Source organism: Pipistrellus kuhlii, unplaced genomic scaffold (assembly GCF_014108245.1).
Source record: "Pipistrellus kuhlii isolate mPipKuh1 unplaced genomic scaffold, mPipKuh1.p scaffold_m20_p_1, whole genome shotgun sequence".
NCBI classification, from domain to species: Eukaryota; Metazoa; Chordata; class Mammalia; order Chiroptera; family Vespertilionidae; genus Pipistrellus; species Pipistrellus kuhlii.
This window is the reverse complement of record NW_023425404.1, coordinates 109266350-109289226: the sequence shown is the minus strand read 5'-3', so window position 1 is coordinate 109289226 and position 22877 is coordinate 109266350. Positions and strand designations below refer to the sequence as shown.

The following is a 22877-nucleotide window of genomic DNA, read 5'->3' as shown; positions in this document are numbered from 1 at the left end:
AGTCATATTTGATATTTCCTAGGTGTGTTTTAAATGGTTGGCTTAAATGCAGTGTTAAAGTAATTACATATATAGATTCATAGCTTTGACTTTTTAATTTAAAATAGCTGGTTAAAGATATAATAAGAAATTCAATTACATAGTCCTATTATTTAAAATATGAGCATGGGACAGGATTAAGATTCTAGTCCCTGATTAAAAGTAAGCAAATATTTTGGCTCAAAGTCTTAATGTAGAATGTAGTTACGTATTGGTTGACAACTGCAATGAGGCTTCTTGCCTGAGGCCTGTCTCAAATCAATTCAATCAATAAAGCAAAGTGAGGGCAATAGCTGGCAATTGCTGTGAGAAGAGGTTTATGCCACCAGAATTATATCCAACTTTTGGTTCTGAATTTTGTTTGGTGCCAACTTTATTTCCCCGACTTCTTTCCCCACATGGTTGGAGCCAGGGGTGCTAAAAAGCTTTTTCTTAATTTATTTAGCATATTAGAATCTGAAAGGTAAGCATACTTCTCTCTCATTGCATTAGTTTGCAAAAACACCTGCAAAGAATTGATACCTTTGTTGTGATTTCTGGAGGCCATTAATTAAGCAACCACAACCCTCATAAAATGTCTTTAAAGAAAACAAATGTATTTGCTTCCTGTACTACAGTGCTGGATAACTCAATGTCAAATACAACATTCTCTATATATTTGCAGTATGAGTTCTATAGTAGCCTTAATTATAAATAACGTTCCTCTATGTAATATAGGAAATTACATGGTGTGTTAGTTAGGATCAACTGGATTATATGACCATAAAGTAACTTCCAAATTTCAAAAACATTTATTTTATTTTTACTATCATTATTATTTTTAAATCCTCACCCAAGGATAGTTGTTTTGTTTTGGTTTTTTTTTCATTTATTTTTAGAGGGAGGGAGGAAGAGAGAGAGAGAGAAAGAGATCTTATATGATCTTATTATCCAATGCCACTGCAAATAAATCAATAAAACTATCACCCAGAATGGGGTATTTTTAAAACACAACATCTTTTGTTAAGCAATAAAACACATTTGCAGAAATGTAAGGCAGTTATGTCAAATAAGTCTATTTTTTTATTTGAGAAACCATTTGGTATTCACCCACCCAATAAATAAAGTTTACTTTGTAGTATTAATTTAAATATATGAATTGGCTCTAAATAAAGATTCCATTTAACAAATTTTGACAATCTTTGGCAGAATACTTTAGCTTTAGGTATGGAAGATGCATTTCAGAAGAAAACCTAAATAAAAATAGTCATTTATAATCTGATAGTGAAACTACTGTGACCTGGATTGGGCTCAAGTTCTACAATATTTATATATAAGGCTTAGTTTCTTTTTTCTCCTTCTCTTACTGAAAAATTTTCTGGATCCAAAATAAAATAAGTCTTAAAAATGAGGATTTTTTAACATTATTTTTTAAAAAAAACAAAACAAGATTTACAATGTTTTAAAATATTTCAATTAGTGTCACTAAAACACTCCACTGTTAGTAATATGTCTGTTGTTTTCAAGAGCATTTGAATTATTGACAAAATAAATATGGCAGGTACTGTGTGACTGCTTTTACCCCAACGCTATTCATGATAGTGTGTTCTGTGCTATTATGACTAAACTAGAGGCCCGGTGCACAAGATTTGTGCATAGGGGGTGCCCTTAGCCCAGCCTGCACCCTCTCCAATTCAGAACCCCTCAGGAGATGTCCAACTTTCTCTTATAATCCAGGACCACTGACTCCTAACTGCTCACCTGCCTGCCTGCCTGATCACCACTAATTGCTCCCCTGCTGGCCTAATCGCCCCTAACTGCCTCTACCTCACCCCACACCTAGGACCCAGGATTCCCTCCCTCTGGCTGGCCACAGGCACCCAGGACTGAGGCCATCTTTGCCCGGGTGGGCCACAGCCACAGGGGATCATGGGCGGGCAGCTTCACCTGAGCTGCAGCTGTAGGTGCCCAGGACCACAAGGCGGGCAGCTTGTCCCTCTCCCAGGCCACAGCCTGGCTGGTCCCCATTCCTCTCTCCCCAGTGTTGAGTGTCTGAGCCTTTATGGTATGATGGCATGATAATCATTTGCATTTTAGCTCTTTATTAAATAGGATATGGCTAAAAGTTTCAGTGCCAATTAATATCAGTAAGGAAATCAACCTGCTGTTATTATTCAGTGTAACCTCTTCATATCTCAATTTTTCAGAGTTGAACTAAGGATTAATTAAACAATGCTGTGATACTGATAATAATGATAATCATATTTAACATTTATTAAGTACCATGAAGAGTTACCGTTAAAAGCTCTAGCATATATTAACTTGCTAAGTTCTCATGGCTACCATATAAGGTCGTTTCTTTTTGTTATTGTTTTAATAAAATAGGCACCCAGTTGATAGGTGTCTATTCAAGGTCACACACAAATAAGTGGCAGAGTCAGGCTTTAAACCTAGGAAGAATGACTCCAGACTCTGCTTGTTTAACTCAGGTGCTGAGAGAAGATGCCTCACACAAACCAGTCATTTCTTTCTTTTTTTATAATTACGTTTATTGAGTGCTTTCTATGCATATGCCAGTTGGTATTTAATCTTCAACAACCCTATCATTCAGCAATTCTTTTTATTTATTTATTGTTGAAAGTATTACAGATGCCCCCCCCCCTATTTTTTCCTTTGACCCCCTCCACTCCTCAACCACCCCTCCCAGGCCTTTACTACACTATTTGTCTGTATCCATGGACTATGCATATGCACACATAAATTCCCCAGTTAACCTCTCCCCACCCACCTACCTACCCCCACCTTCCCTCTGAGATTCAACAGTCTGTTCCATGCTTCTATATCTCTGGATTTATTTTGTATATCAGTATATTTTTTTAGATTCCACATATGAGTGAGAACATGTGATACTTTTCTTTCTTTGACTGGCTTATTTTGAGAGCATAATACTCTCCAGGTTCCTTCATCCTGTTTCAAAGGGTGAGCCATCCTTTTTTTTTATAGCTGCATAGTATTCCATAGTGTAAATGTACTACAGCTTTTTAAAAAAATATGTTTTTATTGATTTTAGACAGAGGAAGGGATAGGGATAGAGAGATAGAAACATTAATGAGAGTGAAAGATTGATTAGTTGCCTCCTGCATGCCCTCCATTGGAGATCAAGCCTTAAACTCAGGCATGTATCTTGACTGAAAATTAAACCATCATGACCTTCTAGTTCATAGGCCAATGCTCAACCACTGAGCCACATTGGACAGGCTGTACCACAGCTTTTTTATACACTCATTTACTAATGGGCACTTGGGCTGTTTCTAGATCTTACCTATTTTAAATTGCACTTCTATGAACATAGGGGTGCCTATATTTTTTTCTGATTAGTGTTTTAGGATTCTTAGGATATATTCCTGGAAGTGGAATCACTGGGTCAAATGGCAGTTCCATATTTAATGTTTTGAAGAAACTTCATACTATTTTCCATAGTGACTGCATCAGTCTGCATTCCCATCAGCAGTGAACTAGGGTTCCCTTTTCTCCACATCCTTGCCAGCACTTGTTGATTTATTGATGGTAGCCATTCTGACAGGTGTGAGGTGATACCTCATTATCATTTTAATTTGCACTTCTGTGATGATCAGTGACTTTGAGCATTTTTATATGTCTTTTGGCCTTCTATATGTCCACTTTGGAGAAGTGTCAATTTAGGTCCTTTGCCCATTTTTTAATTGGATTGTTTGTCTTCCTTTTGTTAAGTTGTATGAGTTCCTTAACTATTTTTGAAAGCAACCCATTTCTAATGACTAAGCTCTGCACAACATGGCCTCCTTCCTCTCCTCCACTTGTTTCCTTCTGACTCATCAAGGCGCTCCCCTCCCAGACAACCTGCCTCAGTAGTTCTGAGGCCAGGGTGCTCTTCCCCAAGGTGTTTGCATGGTTGCCTTTTATTTCATTGAAGCCTTTTCTTAACTGTAATCTGCAAAAGGGCAGTTTCTGACTCACCAGGTTAATCATTCTCCATCACGTTCACCCTAGTTTGTTCATAAGGCCTATCACTATGTGAAACAATATTGCCTATTGTCGGTATCCACCACCAGAACGTAAACCAATGAAGGCAGAAACTTGCTCTGTTTGGAATTTTTACACATACATCAAAATTTGAATAAATTCTTTCTACTAATTCATTTCCCACTATCTAACCCTTTATCCATCTATCCATCTATCCATCCATCCATTTTCCTTATACAATGCTACCTACCATCTCCCCCCCTCCTCCCTTTCTGACAATTATTTTTTAAAGAAAATTGTGAAAGAACTAAATGCAACATCTGGAACACATATGTTGAGCAGAACTATAGCTTTTCATCAAACTAAGTGAAGAAGGTAAGTTTTGAAATCAAACTCTACATGGTTCTGTTTATAGATTTATGTATTCATGAGCTATATATACAGCAATCACTGTTTTGTGGTCTCCAAAGCTCAATTCAAATCCAGAGTGAGGCTGCCCTGAAATCATTATCATCAAGCCACTATTTTTCACTCCCGATGAATTACTGTTTAAAGGACACTTAGGAGTCATACATACAGTTTTAAGGGGAAAAGATGAAAGGTGTGAAAGTAGTTATAATAAAAAAGATGTCTTTTCAGGCTATGTGTAAAGACAATGTACTAGACATCTAAAATTATGGCACTGGCTTCTCTTATTTTATTCCCAAGTTATTTCCTTCCTTTCACATTTATGATTATTTGGGGAGCACGATGTGTTTCGATCTGTATGAATTTAGAGAGGGAGTGAGTAGCTATTGTTTACTTAGACGATTTTATTGACTTCTGAAAGCATTTTCTTATTCCCTAAATTATTTCTTTTTCACTGAACTGAAAACTGGTCATCATTCAATTGAATTTCCTAGGTTTTTCAGTAGAAAAGGCAACATCTTATATCATTATTGGCTCCCACATGAGTCACCAGGTTTACCAGTGTCTTGGAGACAGTTCACAGACCAGTCCTGGAAATATAAGATGGTTGGGATGGTGGGGGAGCACATGGGGGGAGAAGAAGAAATGCCAGGAGTCAGGAAAGGATCTTAAAAAGGTGAAATAGAAAAATAAATAAAGCAAACACTGTGAACGACATGCATTTCGCCACTGCTCTGAGGAGTTGGGCATAGTGCATGGTACAGAGCGTCCCTCCACCTATGCAATCATTAATTGTTTGCTGAACCTCTCAGTAGAACAGAACCTGATCTTAAACATGGACATAAAAAGTATTGTGCTAAAACAATGTCAAGTCTTTTGCTTTTGTTGCTCATTTTTAGTTTTAGCCAACAGATTTTTAGTGCTTGTTATATCTCATGCATTCTTCAAAGCACTTTACTTAAAGTTAATGATTTAATCCTTTAAGAACTCTATCGGATGGAAGCATTGTCAGTTCAATTTCCTAGCTGAGAAAATGAGACAAAGGAAGGTTATGCCCAAAACCACAGAGCAGACAGCAAATGGGTAAGCTAGGACTTGAACAGTGGTCTTGTGCCAGAACCAACAGAAATGCTATTTACAATAGTATTAATAGTAAACACAATGAGAATCAGGTGTAAATTACTATACTTAATAATGTTCTGATTGAAAATTGATTAAACATTTAAATTTAAAAGTATCACATTTATAATTACAATGATGGAATATTCCTTTTCTTTTCATATAAATTATCCTCCTATTTCTCTGCTCTACAGAATGGTAGTTGCATTTATGATTTTTGTGCAAGCTATTTTAAAATCGGTTTGAATTTTTAAAAAAGATTTACCAATTTCATAAACTTTCACTTATTTTTTTATAACTAAATTACTTGCTACCTTGTTAACTTGTCCAAAATGGAGATATGCTTTTTAATGTTTCTATGGGCAGACAAAAGGATAGTATATCTATTCTTTGGTCTCATTTTTCTTTTTGAAAAAAGTACAATAAATTTGATAGTAAATTGAAGATAGTACCAGAATGCAAAGAAATAAGAAGACTATATCTATCTTATTATAGCCATGTATTAAATATTCTATTTTAAATTCAATTGTAAGTTTTTTAATGGAAAGTAAAAAATAAATATGAAGCTCAAACAGCTTTTTTTATCTGCAGGCAAAGTAGATAAAGGAGATATATATATCTTTATCTTTATCTTCTTCCACTTTTATTCTTAATCAATTTTAAACTTTGATCTCGTGGAACAAGTCAGACAGAAATAGTCAAGAATCATGTATACACTTTCACTCATATGTGGGATCTAAAATTGAAAGTAACAAATGAGCAAACAAGAAAAGTAAACAAGCAAAAATTCATAGACACAGACAACAATATGATGGTTATCAGAGGAAAGAGAGGGTTGTAAAGCCTATTGGGGGCCAAATTAAGAGTGACAAGATTTGACTTTGGTGGTAAACACACCATGAATATACAGATAATGTAATCATAGAATTGAATCCTATATAACTTTATTAACCAACTAGAGGCCCGGTGCATGAAATTCATGCACAAGCGGTGGAGGTGTGAGGAGTCCCTCAGCCCAGTCTGCACTCTTGCAATCTGAGACCCCTGGGGAGGTACTGGGGTCTAAATCAGCAGTCAGACATCCCCCTCACAATCTGGGACAGTGCATGTACCAATAACCATACTTTTCATGCAGATGTAAGGCATCTTGTTGTTGTATGGGCAGTTACATTTTTTTTTCTTTGCCCTAATTATAAAAACTAATGCATAACATGATTCTTCTGAGGCAGTAGTACCATTTCCCCCATCTTATGGGTGGAAAAGCTGAAGCAGAGAGAAGTAATTGGCTTTGTCACACAGTTATAAGTGTCAGAATTAGGGCTGACCACAAAATATGCAAGCCAGAGTCCATGTATGTCATTCCTGCAAGATCCTGTTTTTTCAGTCTTAGAGTACCTTGGCCAGGTTTTAATTTTTAAATCTAAGAGACTCTTCCCAATATATAGGGTAAGGTCCCTAGGCTTGGCCAGTGATCAGAGACATCTGTGGGGCAACTTGTGGGTGGGGCGATTGGGGGGCCGCCACTGGCATTCACCTTGCTGGTGGCTTGGTGCTGCCCCTTGGCAATTACCATTGCCAGTCTGCCCCCTGGTGGTCAGAATGCATCATAGTGACCAGTCATTCTGCTGGCTGATCCTTCTGCATTTGGTTGATTTGCATATTAAGGTTTTATTATATAGGATGTCACCCCAATAAATGTATTTAAAAACTAAAAAATAATAATAAATTAAATTATCGATTTGTCAAATGATATATTTTTCAGTAAGAAAAATATGCTGGGTTCTAGAATTGTCAATTCTATGAAAATCTCAGAGATGGTCTATTATGATCCTGTCATTTTGCAAACAAGGAAACTGAAACTCTAAAATGATATGAAAAATGTTAGGTGAATAGTATCAAAGTCTATAGAACTTAAATAATGTATACAAATATGATGACTTGCATTTGAGATTTCCTGACTTATTTCTCCTCTACCACTTGGATGTAGTGTTCTCTTTCATCTATCTCTGGTCTACTCAATTTTGAATTTACTCCCAGTGGTGCTTGATTTGTTTTTTCATTGTTTTTTGTTTTTGTTTTTGTTTTGTTTTGTTTTTGTATTGGTTTTGAACATGGGCTGCTGTACTGAAGAGGAATCTTGGTGAATTCATTTTGAGAGTTCACTGTATCTGGACTGCTCCAGTCCCACCAACTCCCATAGAACACTTGGGCCCACTCATTCTCAAAGTGGGTAAAATCCCTCCCAATTTTAGCTGCCATTTTCAAACTGTCTAACTGATTTTCTAGTGAATGTATGCCTGTTGGCTCTATTGTGATTCTTCTGCTTTCTCTTTTGTAGACATAAATAGCACACAGGTCTTGAGGCTGTTGCCAGTTTGTCTCCTGTAGCTTGTAGGTTTTGTACGTTTCAATGCTTATTGACTTTGCTTACTAGGTACTCTGAGTGTTTTGATATGAGGACTTTGAAAAATCCAAAAGCTATTATAACACCACCACTACCATCACTCCAGAATTATCCCTCATTTTTTTTTATTTTTAAGAGCTTTATTGATTTATAATGTACAATTTATATTCCACTAAGTTAATCCATATAAAATTTAAAATGTAATGGTTTTAGTACATTTATGAAGTTGTGTATCAATCACCATAAAAATTAGAACATTTTTTCAACCCTTAAAGAAACCCATACTCAATAACAGTCATTCTTTAAATCCATACTTTTTCAGCCCTAAGTAACCACTAATCTACTTTCTATCTCTATACATCTGCTATTCTGTACATTACATATAAATGTTATCATATAATAGCAGTCGTTTGTGATTGGCAGGAAGTGACAGAGAAATTAAGATTGCCATTTTAACTTTCATTTCAAATGGGAAACAGCAATGATTTATTGATGAAATATTATCAGACAAATTATTTATATAAGATATAAGTTGATTTGCTAATACAGGGAATAGAGCACTATTTGAAAGCATGACATAATAAATAATAATGATGATTATTACAGCAATCCTATGTAATACAAGGCTAATATTATGCAAATTGTTCCCTTTACTGGGTGTTCAGCTGGGAGTTTGACCACTGGGTGGGGCTGGCTGGCCAACTGCCAGTGGCCCTGATAGTGGCAGGTTGGCCAGACCCCATCCATGCATCGAGCCTCTAGAAAAGTATATAAATTTTACTAAATGCAAGACTATTCTAAGTGCTTCATTTATATTATCATATTTCATACTCAAAGCAATCTATGATGGAAGTTTCATTACTACTATCCCCATTTTATTGATAACAAAACTAAGGCAAAGTGAAAAAACACATGCTCAAACACACCCAAGGTAGACAGTAGAAGAACTAGATCCCACACTCGGAGAGTTTGATTCAAGACTCCTTGTTCTTAATTACCATTCTATAGTGCTTCTCTGATTTTAGGGTGTTTTATCAACTATTATTTTCTTCTTCTAAATTGTAATAGAAAAGCACAACTTAGGGTAACATATTCTAAACTTTTTCTCATTATCCATACTTCATAGCACTGACAGTTTATTGCTATATGAAGTGGACATAGAGGAGATACATTTGATGACAAAATAATATTAAATTAAAATTTAAAAAATAATTATATGTGTGATGATTAATTATTAAAAACAAACTAATATAGATCATTGTTTTTTAGTTCCATGCTTAGTTTGGTAAACTTTTACATAATGCTTTTTTTCTTTCTATTTTGATTCATATATAATTTGAAAAACCTCATTATTTGTATCAAGCTGGTCTATTAAAGACAATTAATTTTTCCTAAAATATATTTAATATACAATTGACTACATTCACATACAAGTGACCACAATTGCCTTTATCATTTATGACATAGAAAGAACTATAATAGTTTGTCACTAAATATATATTAAAGAATTACTCAGGCCAAAACCTGTTTGGCTCAGCGGTCAAGCATCGGTCTGTGGGCTGAAAGATCCTGGGTTCGATTCCAGTCAAGGGCATGTACCTTGGTTGCGGGCACATCCCCGGTATGGGATGTGCAAGAGGCAGCTGGTTGATGTTTCTCTCTCATAGACGTTCTAGCTGTCTATCTCTCTCCCTTCCTCTCTGTAAAAAATCAATAAAATATATTAAAAAAAAAAAAAAGAGCCGAAGCCGGTTTGGCTCAGTGGTAGAGCATCAGTCTGCGGACTGAAAGGTCCCAGGTTCGATTCTGGTCAAGGGCATGTACCTTGGTTGCGGGCATATCCTCGGTAGGGGGTGTGCAAGAGGCAGCTGGTTGATGTTTTTCTCCCATTGACATTTCTAGCTCTATCTCTCTACCTTCTCTCTGTAAAGTAAATATATATATTTACACACATATATAAAATTACTCAGTAAATTAAGCATTGGATTGAACTGAACAAAATCCTATCTAATAAAAGAGAAACTTGCAAATTGACCATACCTCTGCTATACCCACAAGCCACACCCATGAGCCAATCAGGAACTAGTATACAAATTAATCCAACCAATATGGCAGTTAATTTACATATCCAGGAGCAGAGTGAGTGAAGACTGAAGACAGCATAGAAGGAAGCCAAGTGCTGCAGAAGGGAATTTTTCGTTTTCCTTTGTCCTGAATCAAACTACCTAGGAATCATTCTGCTTCCCTTGAGAAGAAAGATATCTCTCTTGTTTAATAAAGCTTCTTTTTTTCTAAAATTTTCCAAAAATGCTTTGAAAAAAATGTTTAAGTTGCTAGAAACACATATAGATTGAGTGACAACTGTAATAGAAATTTACCATATTTCTAGGAAAGTTACTAAGGAGGAGCTGAAGTAGCACATTGTGACCTCTAAGATATCTTTGCATGATTATAATTCCTTTCTGTCAGCCAGCATCCTCTCCCAGACTCCTCTAAGCCAGACAACCCTGACTCCTATTTGACACAGATACAGGGAGCTCTGTGCTCCATATCATCTGGGCATGGATTCTGACTTTCTGTAACATGTTCCAAGAAACGTAATGGGGGAAATCGAACTATAGAACTGAATTCTAAGCAGAATTCTTTGGAGCAGCCCTGGTCATAAAAAGAGCAGATGGTTCAACATCACAAAAACCTAAAGTCATATTTTTTAACTGCCTCAGTGAAGTCATATTTTAATATGAAAGCAACAATATAATTAAATAGCATTCAAGTTTAGCTCTCAGTCCCAGGTCTTACCTCTAAGTTATACCATGTAGAAAATCACAGGAGACATATCTCTCATTAGCAGTGCATATCTCACACCACTACTTTGGAAAGCAGATGGAATAATTCCTCAGAAAGAGCTATGCCAATTGTGAAAATGTGCAAGTGTATTTATAATTATTTTATACATTTTCTAGGTACTTTTCTAAGAAAAATCTATGTAAAGTTAGACTTTACATTTAGAAGCATGATAAATAGCAGAGTTTTGTAAGTTGCTGTTCACTTGCTAGAGTGGCTTCTTAAATTCCTTAGGCATAGACTTCAACTCAAGTCCTGCTTGAATTGAACCTAGTTGAACTTATTTCTCATATGTTCACCAACTACTAGTTTTCTAATCAAGAAGATTCATCTTAAATTATTTAAAGTAGATAAATATTTATATAAGTATTAGGTCTACACTTTAAATTATGTTGAAAATAATTCAAAGGAGAACACTTCTGCATGTTAGAAAGGAAATGTGTGAAAGGAAAAAAAGACATTACTTGAGCAATTAACAAGTGAAGAAAATACAACCTCTTAACATGTAAGTGTAGGTTAAATAATTATAAAATCAAATTATAAATTTATTTTTATTTATGTACAGAACATATAGCAGAAGAACACTTTATAAATATGAAATATAAGACAAAAGGGCTAGATTATAAGTGTGCTTCCAAATGAAAATGCTTTCCAGAAACTTACCAGTCGTGCAGTTTTTAAATTCAATGTCATCAATTGCAGCTCCTCCTCCTAAATCCCTTGTTCTGATACCTTGGAATATAACTTCAAAATTTCTTAATTTTCCTAGCAGGATGACAGCCTTTTGCCACTGATCACCAGAAGTCTGCTTACTGTCTTGCCATACTTTTGATAGTCCTTTCTCTGTCTGAAAGTAAAATAGTTTACATAAGAGAAATAATTAAACACAATAGAAAAAGAACAAAAAAAATACCCTCCAGTCATTTCATCTGTGAAAACTCAATTTAAAAACATTGAAACTCTGATTATCTATCTATCTATTTATCTATCTATCTATCTATCTATCTATAAAAAAACTAAGTGATCAAATGAATGACTGGTCGACTGGTTGCTATGACGTGCACTGGCCCACCACACTCAATGTAGGAGCTGCCCCTTGGTGGTCACTGTGCCCCCACAGCCACTTCCTATAGCTGGCCATTGTCCCACAGCCCCTCCCTCCTGGCCGGTCCTTATTGCCAGCCAGGCCAAGGGATCCTACCAGGCCTCTGGTGATATAGATATTACTGTATTTTTCCGTGTACAAAATGTTATTTTTTTTTTTCTAAACTCATTAGACTGAAAATTGAGGGGCATTATTATAGATTGAAGTCAGCTGAAGAAGGAGCCTTGTCAAACAGGCTTCACCAATCATGAGCCTTATTATTACTGATGTCAGCTGATGCTGTAATTCTAGCATGTCAAACTCATGGCCAACAGGCAGCATGCCTCATTTATTTGGCCTATGTTAGCCTTTGAGTTTGACACGCTTGCTGTAATTGGAGGTGGAGGTGGAGAGTGCAGAGATGCAACAGGGACCAGAACATTCTGAGCCCAAAAAGATGTCAAAAAATATAAAAGAAAAGTAGTGGTAAGTGATTGTCTTACTCTGAAAAATTCAAACTGATTGTTATCAGCTTGTAAAAGAGCAAGGAAAGCGAGCTGCAGGGAGACAAGTTGGATGTCCTCCCACTGAATGTATGCTCAGACAGTGGAGAAGACAAAAGGAATTCCCTAAGATGCCAAAAAAGAAGAAGGCCTTTAGAGGACAACCAGCAAAATGTTTAAAATATTTATTTCTTAATTTGGGGTTGGAAAAGTGGGGGGCATCTTAAACATGGGAAAATATGACACATCATCAAAACAGACATATTAATCTACTGCAGTGTTTCCTAAAAGCAATACTAGCAGAAGTCACAATAACTTTGTTTTGGTATTTTCAGAGACGCCATTATTAAAAAACTAGAGGCCAAATTTAATTCATGCAAGAGTAGGCCTTCCTTCCCCCAGCTGCTGGCACTGGCTTCCCTCTGGCACCTGGGATCCAGGCTTCCCTCAAAACCCTGGCTTCATCCAGAAGGTTGTCTGGAAGGATGTCTGGTCTAACTAGCATATTATACTTTTATTATTATAGACTAGAGGCCAGGTGCACAAAATTATTTCACAGGGTTGCGGGGGGGAGGCATTCCCTCAGCCAGCCTGCACCCTCCTCAATCTGGGACCTCTCTGAAGATGTCTGACTGCCAGTTTAGGCTTGATCCTAAACCAAAAGTCGGACATTCCTCTCACAATCCAGGACCACTGGCTCCTAACTGCTCACCTACCTGGCTGCCTGATTGTCCTTAGCTGCCTCACCTGCTGGCCTGGTCACCCCCAACTACCCCCCCCCCCAGCAGCCTGATTGCCCCTCACTGCACTCCCACCAGTAGCTCCTGGGGGCCTGGTAGCCCCACACAGCCTGCTGCTCAGTCATTTGGTTGCCCCTCACTGCCCCCACCTGCCAGCCTGGTCACTGCTAAATCCCCCCCTCCTCCCCCCCTTGTGGGCCTTTTTGCTCCAGTGCAGCCTGCTGCTCAGTTGTTTGGTCATCCCTCACTAACCTACCTGCCAGCCCGGTCACCCCACACAGCCTGTTCAGTTGTCCGTTTGGTTGTTTCAGATGTGATAGTCATCTATCTATCTATCTATCTATCTATCTATCTATCTATCTATCTATCCATCCATCTGGCCAGCAGGGTTCAATGGTGGAGCATAAACCAAAGAACCAGGAGTTCATGGTTTGTTTTCTGGTTGGGCCACATGCTTGGGTTTCAGCCTTGATCCCCAGTGTGGGGCATGCATGAGGCAGCCAATCAATGATTCTCTCTCATCATTGATGCTTCTATCTTTCTTTCCCTTGATCTTCCTTTCTGAATCAATAAAAACACATTTTAAAAATATATCCTACTCAATTCAATCCACCTCTCCTTTCATGTATACAAAAATTTGTTTATATCTTATGGAATCTGAACAGTTTATAGAAATCTGGGACTTATAGCTCTGGCAATTCCTTCAAACTTCTATTCATATTTTTAATTATTAAGACTGCACTTTCCTTTAAAGAGCTGAAGTAACTTAGAGAAGGAAAGGAAAAAAGAAATGAAAGGAGGACTATAGGTAAAATCATTTATCCTTGATGGATATGATAAAGGAACTGTGGAGTATATTGAGTATGGGTGAAAAGTGACAATTCCTAAATTCTGTCAGATTTCAAAAACCCTATTATTCTATTATTTTGATTACTTAAAATTCTATTATGATATTATTATTATATGAGCACTAACTATAACTATTTCTATACCAAATTCTTTATTTATAAAGAAATTAATTTCTAAGAGACTTATATAAATATCTCCTCTAAATGTCTAAGATTGGTCTACTAGTAGTATAATATTATGATATCTGAATAATCCTAATGTAGTACATATAACATGACATGACGTATAACATAAACCTAATGATAAAAAATGATGCCTACAGTAAAACAAAATATAAACTAGTTAAGCTCAAGGACAAGTCTTTGTCTACAATTTTCTTTGATAATTTTGAGCTTAGACTATTTCTGGGAATTAGATGTTTAATAAAGCATGATAATAAATACAAGAAAGATAACTATATGCATACATACATATATTACATTTTGTTTATGGTTAGCCTCAAGTAATTAATATCTCAGGCTCCAGTACTGTGTTCTTATGATGAATTCACAAGAAAAACTGGCTTTGAAATTTATAACCAAACAATAGAATAAAGAATATTTAATGTAATGGCATTCAGGAAATAAAGGAAGATATTTCAACAGATTTATAGCATACAACTCTGAAACATATAAAGAATAAAGAGAAATGTTTGAAAAAGATATCCAAAGGAGTTATGCATTTAGTTTCATGTTTTAGGGATCTACTGTTAATAAATATCATTGACTCCTGTTCTGCTGAGGGAGACACAGATCAATAAAGTGGCTCTTTCTCTGCTGAGTTACAAAGAGAAAGTAGAACTCCGTATCACTTCATCTAAAATTAACTTCACAAAGCAACTAAGGTAGATCTTTCAACATACTTTCCAAAACAACAACAAACCTTTACAAACAGAGACTCATAACTTCTGCATGAAGATGAAAAATCCACACATGCTTACTGGAGCTTTGGATCTTTCTGATGGCTAAAGAAGAGAAGCCATTTTCAAGGATAGTCTTTGCCTCTTGGTGATATCTCAGTGATTTGGAATCAAAGGAATGATTAGTTAAGTTAAAGATTAGAGTAGAAGGGTTCTGTCTGACACATAGCTATATAACAAGCAAGGATATTCATAAAGTCAGTCTTAAGTTGCAAATTTAATTCACTTTGCTAATTTTTCCTTTCAACCTGCTTCTGAAGTTAATAGAGCCACTCATCAACCATGTCTCAAAAGATTTTCAACAAAAATCATCAAAGAAGATTGTGTAATCACTTTAATAAATAAAAGAAGAACCATTCCTTAAATCTTACAACTGGCTTTTTAATAAAAAAGACTAAAGGCCCGATGCATGAAATTCATGGGAGAGCAGGCCTTCCTTCCCCTGGCTGCCAGCACCCAGGAACCTGGCTTCCTCCAGAAGGTCGTCCGAAAAAGGTGTCTGGTCTAATTAGCATATTATGCTTTTATTATTATAGCTATTTGAATAATACATTAATTGTCATTTTATGTGTTAGTGAAAGAAAACAAAGATAAATTCTTTTTAAAACCAACTATGGATTAACTTACTGATGTGTTATTGGAGAATATCATTTTATTTACTTGTTATTCTCCACTTTTATACATAATATATAAAATCTTATCCCCAAAGTTACCAAAAGCATTTATCCAAATGTGCAATGCATACTTATTTATTATATGCATCCAGTCATTCATTTATTTAGCAAATGATTGTTAAATAAATAAATCCATCCAGTCATTCATTTATTTAGCAAACATTTGATGTTCATACAGATCCAAATACTATGTTACATATCAGGAACAAAAAGGTGGTGGTAGGGGGGAACGGGTGTCTACCATGTGATGGTATTAATCTAATAGGAGAGAATCATAAAAGTAAATAACTATAGCCGAAATTGGTTTGGCTCAGTGGTAGAGCATTGGTCTGCGGACTGAAGGGTCCCAGGTTTGATTCCTGTCAAGGGCATGTACCTTGATTGCGGGCACATTCCCAGTAGAGGTGTGCAGGAGGCAGCTGATCGATGACTCTCTCTCATTGATGTTTCTAACTCTCTATCTCTCTCCCTTCCTCTCTGTAAAAAAATCAATAAAATATATATTTTTAAAAAGTAAATAACTATAAAATTACTACAGAAGTACAAAACAGAGCAATTTTTAAAAAGTATTTACATATAAATTCTCAAATGTTTGTGTCACACACATCAGTGCTTTATTTATTTACTTAATATTCTGTTTTTAACTTTTTAAATTGAGAAAGAATGATATCTCAATTCAAAGTCACATCTTTGCCACTGCCCACTCTTTTATCATATGGATATTAAATTCAAGAACTCAAGGCAGTACATGTAGAAAAAGTCATTAACCACACTAACCATAATTAAAAATACACATTAATACAAAATGTTTAAATTGGAAAAATTGGAAAAATACTCTCTTATAATTTAACTTTTCATACAATTTTAATTGAATTCCCATCTATTATGCATATTAACACTTTCATGTTATATTAGAGGCCTGGCACACAAAATTGTGTGTAGGTATGGTCCCTAGGCCTACCTTAATTGTAGGGTAGGCCTAGGGACCATACCTACACACAGTTCCCTGCCTCCACCCCCATTCCTCGTTTGCCATCCAGCAATAGGAGCCTGACAGCAGAGGGAGAGACCAAGAGGGCGACCATTCCTGCCCGCTCGCGCCAGCTGCAGCCCCCTGCTGCCCGTAGCCTTCTGTGTTGTGGTGTCCAGTGGGTAGGGACCTTGGCCTGGCGCTGCCCACATCCCCCACCACCCTCCCTGGTTCCCCATTTGCCATCAGTTATCAGAGCCCACTGGCTGGGCAAAGGGGCCAAGAGGTGGTCAATGCACCTCATAGTAACTGGTTGACTTGTTGTTCTGGTCGTTCTGCCATTATGGTTGTTGTGCTTTTATTATCTAGGATGGCGCTTATCTGTTTTTTTCAGTGTGTTTGTCTTATAATTTATTCCCTTCTTTCCCTTTGGGTCATGTAAAGAACAGTGGTAAGAAATAGTAAAATGGTATAGCCACTTCTAGTTGTAGATATATATATATATATATATATATATATATATATATATATATATATATATATATATAATAAAGTACTATATAGCCATTTGAATTTTTAGTTTCATATGTTTGAGGTGAATATATAACTTTTCTTGAAATTATTTATCTAAAACCAGTTGTTCAACAACTCTTCCCAACTGTTTTTCTCTTTATCATATTGTGAATCTGTTTTTAGAGTTCCCATTTCAGTCTTATCTGTATTCCTCCATCAATATCATATTTATTAACTTACTACATTTTGCTTTGGGAATATCTCAGTGGACTTAATTTTCATATTTTTCTTAAATTCCTGTACATTATATTCAGTTTTATATAAATATTAGAGGCCCAGTGCTTGACATTCGTGCACTGGGGGTTGGGGTGCTTCTCTCAGCCCAGCCTGCACCCTCTTGCAGTCCAGGACCTCTCAGAGAATGTCCAACTGCTGGCTCAGGCCCACTTCCCAGGCCTAAACCAGCAGTCAGACTCCTGTCACCACCGCTGCACTCACCAGGCATAATCCCAACTTCAGGCTGGGCAGCGCTTGCACTGACCACCAGGGGGCAATTCCTGCATTAAGCATATGCCCTCTGGTGGTCAGTGTGTGTCATAGCTACCAGTCATTCTGCCATTTGGTCTATTTGCATATTAAGGTTTTATTTAAAAGATTCTAAAAAGTGGAGAGAAGGCAGACTAATCAGAGATTTCAGGACTCAAGGAACCACAGCTTGTGAGTTTTCTAAATTTTCTTTTGTATGACATATTCCAAAACGAACATGAGAATCTGGCAATGTGGAATTTCAACAGGCACAGACTGCTCTATCTTAGCCAAAGGACCAAGAGAGGAAGTCTAGCAGAAAGAAATCATTTCAATAATAATTGTTCTACAACATCCAAGCACCATAGAAAATACAGTCTGACTGCCCACCCCAACAGCAAAGGCCAAATAGAGAGCTTAGATGGCCACACAAATTAGGCCCCAAGGGCCCAAGACCCCTTCTTCCCAGGCTTTTTCTAAACAAAGGAAAAATAAAAGAATTTGTCTTTAGTAGACCTACCCTAAACAAATGGTTAAAAGAACTTCTTTGAACCATCAGGAGCGTAAAGATATGTTAGAGAGATGTAAGGTTTGTATGCTTGAGTCAGTTAAGTCTTAATGTTATATTATAATAGTCACATTTTCATCCTTACTATTATTTTTATTCTTTTGGCTTTCTCATACATTCATTCTTTCACATGAATTTTAGAATAATTTAATGAATAACTGAAATATTTAAAGATTTAATTATTTTACCATGAAATATCATTTATCTTTTGATAACCTGTGAATCTTCTTGTAGGCCTCTTTTTATGCCACTGACTAAAATTTTATAGTTGTCAATAAATAAGTTACAGACCTATTGAAATTTATTTCTAGATATGTTACAGTATTGAATGGGATATTTCTCTGTTATTCTTTGTCAACTGTTGATAATATAAAAAATCATATTGTAAGTATGGCAAATTAGCAATAATTGTTAGCTCCCTCACCAAATATAAACCTTGAAATACTACAGAAATTATTGGATAGAACTAGTTTGAGGAACAGCAAGTGGGAGAAAGAAATAAAGAAAGAAAGGAAGAAAAAAAGAAAGAGAGAAACAGAGAAAGTGAGAAAGAAGAAGGGAGGGAGGAAAAAAAGAAGCAGAAATTGTGAAACACCTGGGACTCTATAGGTTTTCTTAAATACCAGTGTTTGCGGGTGGGTAGGGAGTTCCTGCAGTGTGGGAAAAAGGGAGCTAGAAAGATCAATGAGTATGGGCTATAGGGGAGCTCCTGTACAGGCATGTCTTTCTTTCCTATTGCTTGTAAGAATGATTGCCAGGCTTCACAAAAACCAGTACTTCAATTTTAAGCTGCAATATCTGTGATCTATTAAGGCAGCTGAAATATTAATGTATGCAATTTAAAAATCATTTAGGAAATTGAAATATCTCAGGAAGGAATGTGAACTGTGACAAAACAATCTAAATGTATTACTAATGTATAAAATAATTTTACTAATGGGTTGAAGGAGAAAGGTGTTGATCTAAGTAAATTTGGAATGAATGGAATCTGTAAGATAAAGACAAAAAGGAACTGTAGCCGAAGCTGTTTTGGCTCAGTGGTAGAGCGTCGGTCTGCAGACTGAGGGGTCCTGGGTTCGTTCCGGTCAAGGGCATGTACCTTGATTGCAGGCACATCCCCGGTAGAGGGTGTGCAGGAGGCAGCTGGTCGATGTTTCTCTCTCATCAACGTTTCTGGCTCTCTATCTCTCTCCCTTTCTCTCTGTTAAAAATCAATAAGATATATTTTTAAAAATTTTTATAAAAAAAAAAGGAACTGTATATGAGCACTGTATTCTAGTTTATAGGTTTCTCATGAGAATATAGGTAAACAGTTTGAAGGTACTACACACATACATGTACTCCACAATTAAAAAATTAATTAAATGCAAAAAGAATAGTGAGGGCCAGGTTTATCACCTTTGTAGTAAGAGGTTACAGATGAATGAGGACTAAAGCTAGAATCATCTATGTGACAGTGAATTATAGTACAGACATTATAAGCTCGCATTTAGATTACCATAGATGCAAATGGTTACATATAGAAATATGTATAAATATGTGTATACACATAGGTTTGCACACACACACATATATTCTAGCTCCATCAGCTAAAATATGCTATATGTTAAAATATCCTATCTTGATATTTAATTGAATTCCTATCTATTATGCATATAGAACCCATTAGCAAGGAGAACACCTAGTGCCCAGATTTCATAATAACATGTATGTGTATACACACACACACACACACACACACACACACACTAATAAAAGAGTAAGATGCAAATTGACCATACATTCATGACACCCACCAGCCAATAGGAATAGGTATGCAAATTAACCCAACAAAAGATGGTGGGTTAATTTGCATATATAAGTGTAAAAGTGGTGGGGGGCGGGGTGAAATGTTTGCATCGTCACCATGGTGATGACACAGGCAGTCCACACTGGCCCAGCCACTCCAGGCCTCTGGGAAGCATGGGAAGGTGGAAAGGCAGCTCTAGCCAGAGCGAAGGCAGTGCCAGCAGGCAGGGGATGGAAAGCCCATTCTTGCACGAATCTTTATGCATTGGACCTCTAATGTATCTATCTATCTATCTATCTATCTATCTATCTATCTATCTATCTATATATATATATATATATATAAAAGGCCAATATGATAAGTGTCCTTTCCACTGTCCAACTGGTCATCATGATGCACAATGACCACCAGGGGCAGACATTCAATGCAGGAACTGCTGTGAAGCCCACTTGCCATTTACAGAGAAATGGCAGCATGGACCTGGCTGTCAAAGTAACACTTGGTCCCACCACCATCGCAGCACATGACAGGCCACCAAATTGCAGCCTATGCTGCTGAGACCCCATTGCCAGCCTGGAAATGGTCCCTGTGGGTGTCAGGAAATGACATCATGTAGCATTGCCCAGCTTCCTCTCCCTTGCAATGACTAGCCTCCTTGCAGTTTCTTCAGCCAGGAACATGACTTGCTTTATAGTCAGGTGGAAACATTTCTTACTGTAACCAAATGTCAGCGAAGCATTTTTCCATGCCTCATCTAATTTGATCCTCACAGAAGTCATAGAGTAGGTAGACAGGAGACTTGGTGGAATCCTATTTTCTTTTCATTAGCTGGAAAATGGAGATCTAAAAAATTTAGAAACCTGACCTGACTGAAAAGAAGTAAGAAATGATGGACCTTAAAACTGAATTCAGGTTTTCTCACTGAGCAGAATATAGTCAAGCACTGCTGCAGTTAAATATTTTACCTTTTTTTCTCCCTGTGAGATCTATAATAATAATCTGTTTCATGTTGATATTTACTGCTGTGTTTCTGACAATTACCTGAAAGAGAATTTGGGGTGCTTCACTGGGTTGGAAAATTTTTGCTACACCAGAAAGGAGGTCTAATTAAGCAAATTATATATATGGCTAATTTGACTGATACATGCAAAGGATACATATAAAGCTCTCACTGGCACCAATCTCACATGTGTGTTTCCACATGTCACTAATGATTGTGAATTTGGTTGGCACTTCTATTATAGAGAAAGGGTGAATTGCAATATTAAAATACTTCTAATTAATTTCCTTTCAATACGCACAAATTTGTACACCAGGCCACTAATTATTTTGAGACAGCATGAAGGGAACTGGGGAGTATTAGGCTAAGTGAAATAAGCTAGTCAGAGAAAGACAAGTAGCACATTATCTCACTCATATGTGGAATCTAATGAACAAAACAAACTGATTAACAAAATAGATCCAGAGACATAGAAACATGGAACAGTCTTTGGAATCTCAGAAGGAAAGTGTGGGTGGGTGGATGAGAAGATATTAACCAAATGCATATATGTATAACCCATGGACACAGACAATAGAGTGGGTAAGGCCTGGAGAGTGGGGCAGCTGCAAACTAAAAGGCGTCAATGGAGAAGAAGGGAAGAACATCTATAATAATTGTAACAATAAATATAAATAATTTTTATTTTAAAGGAATTAGGACTCCATGGAGAAAATGGGTGGCTTAGAAAATATACAACATGGGCCTTGGGGCATCTTCTAGCACCAGAACATGAAAAAGTGTTTAAAAAATAAATACCAACTATGATTGGGGTATATCAAAGGGACAATGGAGCCAACTGAAAGAACTCCCAATACCCAAAATTGGAATAATTTGAGCAACAAAATAAATAAGATAGTATTGGATTATAACCCACAGTGTGAAATATACTGTGATGAGTCCATATAGATAAATAGATGTTGAATAAATAGATGAGGAGAATAGACAACTCTGTCCCACTGAAGAGTTTCAAAGATACTCCACCCTTAAAGAGTATGACTTTATTCCAAAGATTATCATTTGAAAGGGGGTAAAAAAGTAACTTAGCAGTGGAGAAGTGTGATAAGCACTACCTCAAGCCTTGTGATAAAGCTTGCTATCAGAGAAATATCACATTTTTATAGTCTATGCCCTTGATATAATGTGATAAGAATGGCATTTTGCTTCTGTAGTCTTACTCCCCAAAACATCATTCCCCCATCTAATAAGAAAAACACCAGGTTAAATACTGATGGATAGATATTTTACAAAATATCTGAGCAATACTTTTCAAAACTATCAAGGTAATCAAAAACAAGGAAAATCTACTGTTACAACCAAGTGAAGGCTAAGAAGACATGACAACTGCAACAGAAAACTGGTATTATGAAAACATTGAGAAAATTTGAATAAGGTATGGGCTTTAGTTACTATTATATTTACATAATATATTGGTTCATTAATTGTGGCAAATGTGCCAAACTAATGTCAGGTATTAAAAATAGGAGAAACTGGAGTGTGAGGTATACAAGGAACTGTCTGCAGTTCCTTTAAAATCTATACTACAATAATATAAGAGAAATATGTAAATTGACCATCACTTCATGATGTCCACAGGAGTGAGTATGCAAATTAACCCAACAAATACGGTGGTGGCCCCGCTCCCTGGCTGCTCTGGGCCTTTGGGCAGGGTGCCTCCTCAGGGCCTCTCTGCTGAGCTCCACACCTGTCAACTGTCCTTTCAGCCTCCCTGTGGCCCAGCTTCCAGCCTCAGAGGCAACCCTTTCGTGCCTGAGGTCATAGGTCCCAGTGTCTGGCTTCTCCCTTTACCCCACCCCTGCCCCACTGCTCTGGTAAACCAAACCCTAGCTTTGGAGCAGCCCTGCTAGCA

At 36.7% G+C, this 22877-nt stretch overlaps 1 protein-coding gene across 1 annotated transcript in view; it reads right to left on the bottom strand.

The window, feature by feature from the left end:
- MALRD1 (MAM and LDL receptor class A domain containing 1) overlaps positions 1-22877 on the bottom strand; it is a 578615-nt gene that overhangs the window by 211783 nt on the left and 343955 nt on the right. Inside the window, exon 29 of the mRNA XM_036459535.2 lies at positions 11459-11642. Within this exon, the coding sequence (XP_036315428.1) occupies positions 11459-11642 (184 nt within the window). The remainder of the gene's footprint in view (positions 1-11458; positions 11643-22877) is intronic.